This window comes from Podarcis filfolensis, assembly GCF_964270895.1.
Source record: "Podarcis filfolensis genome assembly, chromosome: 3".
NCBI classification, from domain to species: Eukaryota; Metazoa; Chordata; class Lepidosauria; order Squamata; family Lacertidae; genus Podarcis; species Podarcis filfolensis.
Genome location: NC_139606.1, coordinates 43,297,894 through 43,311,117, shown reverse-complemented (window position 1 = coordinate 43,311,117; position 13,224 = coordinate 43,297,894). Strand labels below are relative to the sequence as shown.

Below are 13,224 nucleotides of genomic sequence, written 5' to 3'. Positions count from 1 at the left end.
AGATACAGTGGTACCTCGGGTAAAGTACTTAATTCATTCTGGAGGTCCATACTTAACCTGAAACTGTTCTTAACCTGAAGCACCACTTTAGCTAATGGGGCCTCCTGCTGCCGCTGCGCCGCCAGAGCACGATTTCTGTTCTCATCCTGAAGCAAAGTTCTTAATCTGAAGCACTATTTCTGGGTTAGCGGAGTCTGTAACCTGAAGCGTATGTAACCCGAGGTACCGCTGTACCGGGAAATGTGTTGTACTGTGTGTTTGAGAATCTGATTGAGATATTTTAAGACTGAATCAACAATCTAGTTAGTAAATGTAGCACCTTTCCTTACAAGAACATGTGAAGAGAATCCCTATTATACATGTTTCAGCAAAGTGAATTCCAATGGCATTCCCCTTTATTTTATATACAATATATATATATATATATATTTAAAAACTGCACATTCAATTTCTTCATTCTTCTTGGTGAACAGACTCTTCATAGTCCAACACAGATCAACGTTACACGAAAAGCAGTGCTTCACAATTTAGTGAAGTTTCCATTCCTCCAGTGTAATCCTTCATTTCACTAATGAGTTACTTCACTTTTAGTTCAAACAATCTTGCATTACCAGTTTAAGGCTTTTTAAAAAGGAAAAAGAAAAAAAGGGAACAAACACTCATGTCAAGTCTTTAGATTGTCTTTTTCTATTCTTCATGATGCAAAACATCACACACTAATAAGATTTTCTTTTGACCCTTTTGCTTCTGCTGGCTGGATTTTTGTGGTGTCTTGTCGAGGCAGTCCATACAGGTATATTGAGATGCATACAAGGAGGGCACCGAGAGAGAAGGTGATGGCTAAAGGGAAAAACATAAAGCACATGGTTTAAAGCACACTGATCCAAACAGAAACTCCAGAATACTTTTTTTATATGAAACTCGTTATCAGATTGCTGTGTACTTCATATTTAAGTTTACCTTTAAGCTTCACCCCATCTGGCAATAATAGTAGATGCTGCCAGTTTTGAAATGTCAACCCTTGCTAATTTGTTTGTGGGCCGACAACATCAGATTATAATATTATACAATAATACAATTAGCTGACAACAGTTATTCAAGCCCATGCCAAACAAACGCACCAAAGGAGCGTCACCTAAGATTGTGGACTGTGGCCAAAAGCAACGTACTTATCTGTAAGCCAAAGAGGAGGACCGAGGCAACGGTAGAGAGAACGATGGCAGCAGCTGCAGAAAAACCTTTCATAATGTTGTCGGTGTACTTGACAACAACTGAAGTGTAGAGACCTCCAACGCTGGAAAGGACTAGACAGCAAACGGAGATATCCCTGTTAATGAAGTGTCTGGCATCTTTTTCTTATTTACCACATGGGTTCAAAGAAACGAATAAGAAAATACCTTTTATAGCAAAACTTTTGAAGGATGGAAGATACTGTCCATTTGGGACATGTATCACAACCTCATTAGGGGATTAAATTTGTGTTCCAGTATGGCATACCCTTGTCCCATGGTACACCAAACCTGGTATTAGTCTATACCTATTAGCTTGCACCAGCAATTCTGTTTACATCCCTACAAGACTGACCTAAATGTCATGGGGCAATACCTAAGTAACTAAGTCAATGGATTTAAATGGGTCTGCTCTTGAGTATGGCTATCCTTGGACATCACCCAGCAAGATTCAACACAGCACATCTAGAGCCCATATTTGCTGGTGCTAGTCTCGAGTACAGGCCGTTAAGAGAACTTTTAATTCCCGTCTGTTCAATACGGGAACATAAGCAGCCGATTCAGCAACATACGACAGCAGGAAGCAAGGATGGGCAAGATCAAAGTCTACACTAAGATCCAAACAAGGCTTTTTTCCTATACACACCGACACTTGCACATGGCACAGCCAATCAAACCAGGAAGTGTCCAATTAAGCATAGTTCCCCATGTCCAAACTGGGAAACCATGGTTTGGAGTTGGTTTAGGATCCTGGCTTGTTCCGAAGCTTGTAACTCAGGTTTTGGACTTCAGACAAAATAGGAAATGATGGTTAGCAATGTCCTGGTTTGATTTCTGGACAGGTGGGGGGTCTGCATATCAAGGAAAAAGGCTTGTTTACATCTTGGCTTATTCTCTGAATGGAACCAGTGTGACTAACCTGCCCTACCTGCATTTCTTATGCCACCTAAAGTCCCTTTGGAAAGCCAGCACAGCAGTTAGTCTTAACCTTGAATACTTATTTCTCTGTAACCCAGGAAATAAGGCCTGTGTCTTCCTGTATCCCTAATTCCTTTCATGCAGTCTAGCTGATAGTCACCCCATGATTCTTAAGTTCTTGCCAATCTTCAGACACCCCTGGAAAGTGCATGCTTCCAAATTATTTCCTGCAGAACAGTAGACCACTGTGAATTTAATTTGCTGTGCTCAGTGATGTCTCTGCCCCATATGTTCCCCAAGCTGATCTCATACACCTCTGGCCCCAGCTTGGAGAAGAAAAAAGTAGAACTGAAGATAAAAGGCAATCGGATACTTACAGATGACAAACCAGACATAACGGGTATAGCCATAAAAGAAGCCCTTTTCCATTACATTAACGCCATCAGACATGTAGACACCAACCAAGGTCACTACAATCCCAGAGAGGTACAGCTGAATGTTCCTGACCCATAAAGATGTATCCGAACTCTTTAGCACTTTCTCAAAATATACCCCTGAAAGGGAAGGGAGAGATGAAACAATGTACGGCTCCTGCCATATATTAAATTTTGATTTAGGTAATTTACCACACACCACAGAGAGAAGAAACCCAGGGTCAACTTGCACCATCTTCCGACCGTACATGTTTGTGGAAGAGGTGATGCTGAGGTGGGGAACAGCTACAGCAGCCCTCCCCAACCTGATGCCCTCCAACAGCTGTTGTCACCTGAGTCCCATTAGCCCTAACAGGTAGAGCTGATGTCCAGAGATGATAGGAGTTGTCTTACAAAAGAGACCTAGGTTGGGCAGACCTGAGCTACGACATAGGTCACATCTACAATGTACAGTGGTACCTTGGGTTAAGAACTTAATTCATTCCGGAGATCCATTCTTAACCTGAAGCACCACTTTAGCTAATGGGGCCTCCTGCTGACGCCGCGACGCCGAAGCACTTTTACGTGCTTTCAGACTGCTAGGTTGGCAGGAGCAGGGACTAAACAACAGGAGCTCACCCCATCATGAGGATTCAAACTGCCAACCTTCCGTTCATCAAGCCCAAGGCTCAGTGGTTGACACCACAGTGCCACCCGCATACCAAAAGTGGTATAAGAGTGCTTTAAATGTATGGTGTGGATGTGACCCAAGACACTTCCCAGAGCTTCTCCCATGTTACCTGAGAAGGATGGGAAGGAGCTGTGCTATGGTGTTTTCTAAGCTGGCAAGGTAAAGTAAGAGGGGGCCTTTGCTGTCGGACTAGCCACAGTCACAGATAAATGCCTGCTACTTGAAGATAACTTTAACTACAAGGTTTTACCTGCAAATCCTGAACATAAAACAGCAATGGCTATCGCACCGAAGCCTATCAATGGGCTCTGCTCCATCTAAAGAACAAATAAAAACAGAGGAAGTTTATTTATAGCTGCAGTCACTTCCAGAAGTCAAGCCAGATCGTACATTTACTGCAACAACAAAATACGACTTAGGCCATCTGGCAACATCTGCCAGTGCTATGCAAGCAGCACTACAGAATTTGACTCTCAGTGTGCTCAATTGTCTCTGGGGAAAAGAGGGTGAGAGCCAATGTAGCACAGGCAGTCATCCACTCGCTCAACAGAGCTGCTCCTTCCTTTCCTGTCCTGCTAATTCAACCAGCCGCTGCAGGATACCACAGCTTAGCTAATTCTTGAAATGCAATGAGGACATTCGTTCATTCATTCACTTACTTACTTACTTACTTACTTACATTTATATACTACCCCTTCTCCCAGAGGACCGTAAGGTGGTAAACAAGTGCTAAAACAGTGAAAAAACAAAATCCGAAGAACATCTTAAAAATGGTTCCAATACAGACTGGGAAAGGTCTCAACTTGCTGAAGGCCTTCAGTAGGCACCAAAAAGGCAACAGAGACAGTGCCTGTCTCATATTCAAAGGGAGGGGCTTCCGAAAGGCAGATGCCAACACACAGAAGGCCCAATTCCTACAGTGTGGAAAGGACATCCTGATTAAGATGGAGGCTGCAGTAGAGAAACATCAGGAGGGCTGCAATTACTCCACCCCTGCAGTATACTCTTCCACAACGCCCTTAGGGTAAGATTATGCAACTTGATGCACGAGCAACTTATTTCAGAAAGCAGGTATGGAGAAAGGCTCCCAGTGATCAACTTTACCTGGACTTTTGTGGCTTGAGCTGGCTTCCACTGAACAAGCGTGACTCCGCCACACAACATAAAGACTGAGAACCACTGCAGTTTGCTGAGAGAGCGGTTCAGCATCAAGACTGTACATAAAGCGGTACATGGGATCTTTAACTGATAGGTCACCTAGGAAGCCGGAAAGAAAGGGCATGTTTCATTTAGCTATTAGGAAAAGGGCAGAAAGACAATCTGTTTAATATCTAACCTGCTTTATTTAATAACAACAATATAACACAACCATTATAACAACAATGTAATACAATGAAACATCAGGAAGAACTTTCTGACAGTCAAAGCCGTTTGACAGTGGAATGGACTCCCTTGGGAGGTTGTGGACTCTCCTTCCTTTGAGGTTTCTATTTTTTATTTTTTTCAAAAAAAATTATTGGGTTTTCACAAAATTAAAAAAAAACCACACTAACAAATACACAAACAAACATAAATCATATCTTTATTAAAACTAAGCTTCTTAACATTGTTAAGTGACTTCCTTGTATCCCCCTAGTTGGATTTCAATGCACATCATTTTAACGGCTTTCCAATCAAGGTTCTTGAACTCTTAATCACTTAACATCAGTCTTTCTTCCCAATTCAGTATTAAACACAACAATTCATCACATTACTTATTTAAATCCTAAGCCTAACTGGTAATTGCAAGCTTTTTCCAATTAGTTTAACTTGACGTATTTAACTAAATAATGATTAAATTTCATCCATTCTTCCTGGTACTCCTACTCATTCTGGTCGCGGACTCTTCCGGTCAGGTCGGCTAGCTCCGAAAAGTCCATTATCTTCATCTGCCATTCTTTTCCTTTGAGGTTTCTAAGCAGAGATTGGAATCTTTAGTTGAGATTCCTGCATTGTAGAGGGTGGTGGACTAGATGACCCTTGGGGTCCCTTCCAACTCTACGATTCTATGATTTTATTATACTAATGCATCACCCATGTTCTAAGCATATTGGTTTGCATCCAACATCATTACTTGGTTCATGTAAGGAATGTTATGCTCATGGCAGGATCTTCCTTGGTGAACAATCCCCTTCCTCTCAGAAAAGAGTTACACGCACAGGATGACTTTTCCCTTCCGTGACTAGCAGCTGAAAGTGTGAACCATTTTCCACTGAAAAGATACTGCGCCTGAATTCCTATCAGACAATGCAGAAGTTCTGTTTGGGGTGTTCTGTTTGTGATAGCTGTTTCACACGCACAACCTGTTGCTTGATGTTGCAGCCGCCAGTTGATGGGCACACTTGCATGAGCTCATCCATCATAGCTCAGGGATGGGGAACATTTGCCAGCCTGAGGGCCACAGCCCCCTCTGAACAATGCTTCAGGGGCCACATGCCAGTGGGCATAGAAACTAATGTTAATTTCTTTCTATTGCCTGGACTATGATCGCAATAAAGATTGATTGATGGAATGCTAATTTCACCTTTGTACTGTAGGTGTGTTTCCAGGCACATTAAAATCTCTCTCTCCCAGACAAGCACAAAGAGTGGTCAGAGCTCCAGGGCTTGTTCTAAGCAGGAAAGAACACTCACAGTGGCTACAAAGCAGGACCAATGAGGAGTGTGGCCTGGTAAGGGTTAGGGAGTCTGCATCTAGCTTCCAAACATCAACCATTACCTGGTAAACGGCTGCATCCAAATTGCTAAGAGCCAGGAAGGCCATGTTGTTCTGGATGGCGTAGACAAGAGATGGAACACTTAATTTGAGTAGCTCTTTAGGGCTGCCCAAGACATTTTCTTTTAAAGATGTCAATAGTCTACCCGGGCTTCCAGTCTCTCTGGAAAACATTTAAAGAAGAATAAGCTCTGAGCACAAATATGACTGTAGCTGCTTGACAATAGTACAGCAGAACAAGAACAATCCAGAAATAGCCCAACAGAGGCCTAGCTCCACAATCTCTCAGCTGCCAGGATGAGCTTGTCAACAACACCCGCTTCCTATCCTGTATCAATCTTGAGGCCCTCCAAAAAAAGAGAAAAGCAGAAGCCAACTGGAGGAAGGAGAGTCGTGCTGAGTCTCCTGGAAAGCTTAAGATTCACATTCTTCCTCCTTCCGCAAGACAAACAAAGACTGTAACTGCCGTGAGGGTGACAGAATGCAAACCAGACATTCCAGTTGGCAGTGCTGGAATGAAGACAACATTCGGTTTTGGGTTGGTTGGTTTTAAAACTTCCTCTAAATGTTGCTGTAAGGCAGATTTTAAAAGTACTTAATTAATTAAATTTACCTATCACCCTTTACATACCATTTCAAGGCACCATAAAAACAGCAGAAGCTGTGCAGCTGTCCTCTGTTGTGGCTCATCAGGTAGGGTTGCCATATTTCAAAAAGTGAGCTTTTTTTGGCAAAGTTATTGAACTTTTTATAAAAATGAAATTTATTATAATTATTACAAATGAAATTTGCCAAAATCTATACTTCCGACATAGGCTGCCTTACGTCTGGATTTTCCCAGACATTTAAGTGATTTCCGCCTGGACACTGTTTATGAGACCCAAATACTGGCTCTGTCCAGGAAATTCCGGACATATGGCAACTCTACATTAGGTGAATCTCAGGATTTTTATCTTATACAGTACACCACTTTGATGGCCTAATTTTAGCCACCTGAGATGTCAGCAGTCCTGTTCCTGCTGCAAAAAGGAACAGCTTCACAAATGCATTTTATCCGCCTCCATGATTTCGTAGTGTATGGGGGGGGAAAAACGGGGCGGGGAGGCAGAGGAACACTGTCTTTACTCCTGTGCATGTGAAATTACCCTTGTATGAGAACCAGAGATCTGGGAGAACAAAAGTAAAAGAGCCTGTACACGGCCATTGTACATACACGTATGTACAGGAAAATTGCAAAATACACAATCTCACAAAATCCAGTACAGTATGACATGTCACCATATATTGTGAAACAGCAAGAAAGCCGTTTCCCCTTAAATCTACCTCCTGTGACGAAAATGAGGACAGCCTCTTCGTGTCAATGCTATCTCTATATTTCAAAAGTCCAAGCCATTGCTTGTGACTTGCTTGTTTAAATTATACCTGCCAGGGAAGTTGGGCTTTCCTGGGACCCAATTTCAAGAATCTATGTCATTTCTGAATTTGATAGGATAGTAATTATGTATTTGGAGTCAGCACAGCATGAAATGTCATTTTTTTCATATGGCCCTCATAATTACAGGGTGACTAAAGTGATTATGCAGCTGAAACCAGGCCTCAGAAAAGATACCCATAACTGGTGACCTACTTTTTGCCCCTTGAGACTCAACTCTGGGATCTAGCAGTGTTAAGGAGAAGATTGCTTCACTCTGAACACAGAGAACACCCGGGATTAAACACTCCCTCATATCAGCCCCCACCGTTCTAACGTGTGCTTCTCAGCTGACTTTACAAAGGAAGCGAATGGGACACAACTGCAAGAGAAGGGGAATAAAACATTTACACATATTAGATTACATCTGTTGGAAAGTAGAGGTGAGGATGGCAAAGACAACTGCAGGAGAAGAGATTAAGTCTGACTGACTGCTGGCTTATTCAAAAAGGCAAACTGATTTTTATTCAAAAAGACAAATGCTGAATTCAGAAAAAAAGTTCAACCAAGGTTAGCACAAACCAGAGGTTATATCAGCCTGCAGAACTAAACTCTCTCTCAGGTTCTGTCCCATATTCTGTGGTGGACAACTTCTACCTCATTGGCCAAACTTTGCCCCCCAGGGATTCAATTTTGGCCTTAGAGGAAGTTTTCCCCAAAACCACACTCACCTGCTTGCCTCATACCTGACATGACCTGTGTTGTCAGGTGTGGGACAGATAGAGGCACAGCTGCCAATTCATATTTGGGAACCTTAACATGCGTTCCCAATTGTGCATTGGCAAAAGAAAAATCAGATTTTGACTCTACCACTCTTCACTTGTTGGATAAGGCTGTGCTTTACTGAGCTCCCTGCGGGGAATTCACCCACACACCCAGTGCCTGCAAAAAGCTGATGGGTAGTAAAGCCAAAGCCTCGGGCACTTTAAAGCACCATCATTGTGACATCAGGTAATTGACAGGTGGGTGGCCTCACCCACCATGACAGAACGAGACCAAGATTAGCAAACCCACTTCAGGACAGAAGTTCTACTTTGCAATTTGCAGTCTACACTTAACCATGATTTAAGTAAGCAGCGGGAAACCTGTGACCTTCCAGCTGTTGCTGGACTACAACTCCCATCAGCCTCTGCCAGAATGACCAATGGCCAGGGATTATGGGAGCTGGAGGGCCCCTTGCTGCAGAGCATGTTACTGAATAAGATAGAGTTTCATAAACAACCTGTATAAACTCACAGATTTGGGGAAATATTGAGGCTCTGAGAGACAGAGAGGCTAGAGAAATTCCTAGCCAAGGCTGCACCACTGTACCATGTTACAAGATGCAGCAAGAACAGTGACTATTACTGAAAGTGCCCAAGCATCCCACCATGAGGCTCAAGGCCAGCTCTACCATTACACAAGATGAGGCAGCAGCCCTGGGGTCCCATTAAAAGACAAAAAAAAGTCAATTATTCATATGTTACCAGCATGGGAGAGAAGCCATTTGAATAGTTTCTGTGTAGGCTAAAAGAAATCATAAGTGCCCTCTGATTGAGAATCCTTCTAGAACATCATAGGCATATTTGAGGAAGGACAGGTCAACATGGTTCAGAAGATTGCTTCTAATCCTTCAATACCGCCTTAGTGAGAATACAAGTTCTTCTTGAATGACTCTGAAGTCTCCTGCCTACACCAACCCAGAAACCTGCCAGCCAAGCATCCATACTTAATTTACACAGACTTCTGAACTTTATCCAAAGCAATGAACTCAAGGCAGTGACACCTATTCATAAGAGAGATTAGGAAACTAAAATGTGCATGTTTTCACTTGTTTCAAAACTCATCTTTTCGAGAAGGACTCCTCTGACACCACCTGCTCACAGAAGCCTAACACAGTCCACATGAACCATAGCAAGAAACAAAACAAGTAAAATAAAAGAATCAGAAAAAAGAGCAAATACGCCACTCCAATTTACTCATCGACATTTATACTTACTTTGCTAAAATGCCCAAACTTAGGAATAGCTTGATAACTTCTGTAATACAGACAGCTGTAGTTGAAAAGTATAAAACTGTTTCTGTTGTTCTCGTGTACCGCAAAGCTACTGTATACGTTGCAGCCACCAAGGTCATCACCGTCAAGCAGTACAACTTAAAAAGCAAGCTGACATTTTCTGAAAAACAAAAGCATCGCTCTATTGGACACAAGACGTGAACCACCTTGACAACTACAGTGAAGTTATGTTTGCTGTTTGGTCCTTAGAAAACAGGTTTTAAAACAGGAGCATTCTATATTCAAAAAGCTATGGCAGGCCTGCTGCAGAAACATTACAGTTAACCATGAGAAGGATTTGCACCCTAAAACCTGCAGGTGACTTTGTTGGTGGTGCCACCACTAGGGGATGCCTTGTTGGCACTGACTTATGATAGGGCCTTCTTGGTGGTGGTTTCCTCATTTGTGGAACACCCTCCCTGGTGAGGCACATCTGTCTCCTTCACAATTAAGTTTCAGGAGGAACTTTAAAATGTTCCTGTTTACCAAGGATGGCCAAAAGATACTGTTCGTGGCAACTCTGAAATTATTAGCTGTGAGAGTAGGTTACTGCTTTCAGATGTTTTTAATTGTTTTGGGATGTTTTAAACATGTTTTGTTTTATTTTTAACTGTATTGGTTTAGCACTAGTGTGTTTGCCCTGGGCTCCTTTGGGACGGAGGGATATACATTTAATTAATTAATTGTTTAATTGATAAGCATTAACCGATTGATTCATTGATTAGCATGCCAAAGCAGTCCTGCTCATCCCGTCAGAAGAGCGAATGTGGGGCCAGGGCTCAAAGGTCCTTCAAACTGGTGCAGGAGAGTGCTTTATCCTACTCCTGGCTGTCTAGATCAGAGGTTTCCAAACGTTTCATGTTGGTGGCACACTTTTTAGATATGCATCATTTTGTGACACAGTAATTCAGTTTTATTAGCAAACTGGAGGTTAAATTAACCCCTTTCCAGCCCTGAGGGGGGGGGGAGTGTTTGCGTGACACACTGACACACTGCAGCTGACACACTAACATGTGACGACACACAGTTTGGAAAGCTCTGGTCTAGATACATGTAGGCTATTTTCAAAATGGTACCTCATCTGGCACCTATAACTCTACTTGAAACCAAAGGCCAACAGAAATAAATGAAATTATTTCCACATGCTGATTTTAGGATCAGCAAATAAGAAGCTACTAATCAAGGAACTTCAGATTGTTCATAGGAGAGATGTATAGTAGAACAGCCATCATCTAGTCTCTGGCCACCAAAAATAACATAGTTACAGTTGAATCAGACTGTTGATTAAACAATTTATCTTTATCTGTATAAACTTTTATTTCTTTATTAACTCAACAGTGAATGCCTGAATCATTACACCACATTATGATATGACTGGGAATTACTAAATCCTGTTACTCATACTATCACCTTGCCTGTGTAAACATCCCTGCAAGGTACAATTATAGATGCACTGTTGCAATAATTTAAACTGAGTACACCCTGGTAGAGATATAACTCTATTTCCTTCAGCCTAATTTGGGTGTATATCAAGCTAAATGCAAACAGCAGAATTATCTGAAAAGATGCAATTATCACTGTGTAGGGAAAGCAGATTCCTCTCTCATCCTAGAAACCCAGGGCCATCCAAGGAAGCTGAATGTTGGAAGCTTCGGGGCAGACAAAAGAAAGCACTTCTTCAGGCAGCACATATACAGTGGTACTTCGGGTTAAGAACTTAATTCATTCTGGAAATCCATTCTTAACCAGAAACTGTTCTTAACCTGAGGTACCTTTAGCTAATGGGGCCTCCCACTGCTGCCGCACCTCCAGAGCACAATTTCTGTTCTCATCCTGAAGCAAAGTTCTTAACCCGAGGTACTATTTCTGGGTTAGCAGTGTCTGCAACCTGAAGCGTCTGTAACCCGATGGTCACCATCTCAGATTGCTTTTTTAAAAAAAGAACAGGCAAATTCATGGAGGACAAACCCATCAATGGCTATTAGCTATTGTACCTCCACTGTAGAAGGCACTATTCCTCTGAATATCATACTGGGAATTGTGAGAAGAGTGCTGTCGCCCTTGGGTCCTACCTGCAGGCTTTCCATAGGCATCTGGTTGGCCTCTGTGAGAACAAGATGTTGGAATAGATGGTCCATTGGCCTGATCCAACAGAGATCATCTAACATCCTTATGACAACACACACACAAAAGTGCTTGCGTAAATAAGTCTATTCGGCCCAATTTTTCAAAAACGGGAGAAAGCACGTTTCTAACACCACAATAGGCAAGCCACTTCTTGCATTACAATTTCATGTATCCCTGGATGCATTTATTTTCTAATGTGAAAACATCTGTCCTAGCATTTCAGACCGATTAATAAACACAGTGGTACCTCAGGTTAAGTACTTAAATCGTTCTGGAAGTCAGTTCTTAACCTTAAACTGTTCTTTACCTGAAGCACCACTTTAGCTAATGGGGCCTCCCGCTGCTGCCGCGCCACCGGAGCACGATTTTTGTTCTCATCCTGAAGCAAAGTTCTTAACCTGAAGCACTATTTCTGGGTTAGTGGAGGCTGTAACCTGAAGCGTATGTAACCTGAGGTACCACTGTACACATGGATCTAGAGGAAGAGCTTGCCTTCTGGACCAGGGTCATTGCACAAGAACAGCCATTACAATACGTTGCCAAGTGAGTGACACAAGAGCATCATCCTACACCTTTTGCAGGAGAGGATGATGCCAGACGCGGCTGCTTAAAGGTTTCCAAGTCTTTGTTCACAGACAAAGTCAGCAATTATTTCCATGCTCGAAGGGAGATTCAAGGGGGGCTATTCTTTCGCCTAAGCAACCTGAAGGAGAGGGAATGGGGAGCGGAAACTCGTTATAATTAACATTTTGGGTTCAGCCCCCCCTCCCCAAATCCTGGCGAGACCCCGACATGTCATGTCTTTAAAGAGGGGCAGGAAGGGGAGGAAGCACTGTCTTCCATCGAGGAACCTTGTACTATTTCGCCTGCTTGACACAAGAGCAGAGAGAGACGCTGAGCGACAGCCGCTTTCCAGCAGAGCTGCCAGGCAGCCGGGCCGGTTTTGTTGCCCCCGGAGTCCCCGGTGCCAGCCACCTCCGCGCTCGCTTTATCAGGCAGAAGGTCTCCAAACTCCCCCCCACCCCGCTTCACATCCCCCCCCCCCGCCTTCCAAGTAACTGGACGACGCCTGGCTATTTGCCTCAGTAGAACGGACTGTTCCATTTACGCAGAACGGGGAAACCGGCGGCGGCAGGCTGCTTCTCACTCACCTTTCGGAGGCGCCATGGTATCCAAAAGGAATCCGTCTCGGCGAGCGCTCAAGCCCGCCAAGCCAAGCCTCCCAGCATACCAGAGAGAGCAACCGTCGGAGGCTAGAGCGGACTAGCCGCTCTATGGTTGGAGCGCAGGATGCGTCGTTACTTCCGCCGGAAGCGAAGGGAATGGCCGCAGGAGGAGGGTATTGCGTGCGCGCGCAGCCTGCCCCGGTTTAAAACGTTACATGAGTTCATAGTGGATGCTTTCACGTATATAGCACGTTACTCTGCACTACAGTATCATACGTACGCCCTATTAATTTGTGATTTGTATATAGCTATAGATCTCCCTCACACACATATAGAGAGCTTTTATATGTAATTGCTAATTTTGTTTTCTTTTTAACCCCCCAAGCCACGCTCTTCCACTCACTGCCGCCTCCAGCTTGC

The 13,224-nt window shown here is 43.3% G+C and overlaps 1 protein-coding gene across 2 annotated transcripts; it reads right to left on the bottom strand.

The window, feature by feature from the left end:
* Nucleotides 1-377: 377 nt before the first annotated feature.
* SLC35A1 (solute carrier family 35 member A1) lies at nucleotides 378-12,932 on the bottom strand. 2 transcript variants are annotated; one of them, XM_083608423.1, is made up of 8 exons: nucleotides 12,790-12,932; nucleotides 9,455-9,632; nucleotides 6,009-6,168; nucleotides 4,356-4,508; nucleotides 3,502-3,568; nucleotides 2,525-2,701; nucleotides 1,170-1,304; nucleotides 378-840 (listed from the first exon to the last, which is right to left on the bottom strand). In XM_083608423.1, the coding sequence occupies exons 1-8, from the start codon at nucleotides 12,803-12,805 to the stop codon at nucleotides 710-712; spliced, it is 1,017 nt and encodes a 338-aa protein (XP_083464549.1). In that variant the 5' UTR covers nucleotides 12,806-12,932; the 3' UTR covers nucleotides 378-709. The 2 variants fall into 2 exon arrangements, with proteins under 2 accessions (XP_083464549.1, XP_083464550.1); XM_083608424.1 differs by lacking the exon at nucleotides 12,790-12,932 and adding an exon at nucleotides 12,209-12,646.
* Between the last annotated feature and the right edge of the window lie 292 nt (nucleotides 12,933-13,224).

Coding starts and splice junctions, on each gene's coding strand:
- SLC35A1 (XM_083608423.1), bottom strand. Junction 2,702..3,501: donor TTTATGTTCAGGATTTGCAG/GTAAAACCTTGT, acceptor CTTCCCTTTCAG/GGGTATATTTTGAGAAAGTG. Junction 841..1,169: donor CCTCTTTGGCTTACAGATAA/GTACGTTGCTTT, acceptor TTTTCCCTTTAG/CCATCACCTTCTCTCTCGGT.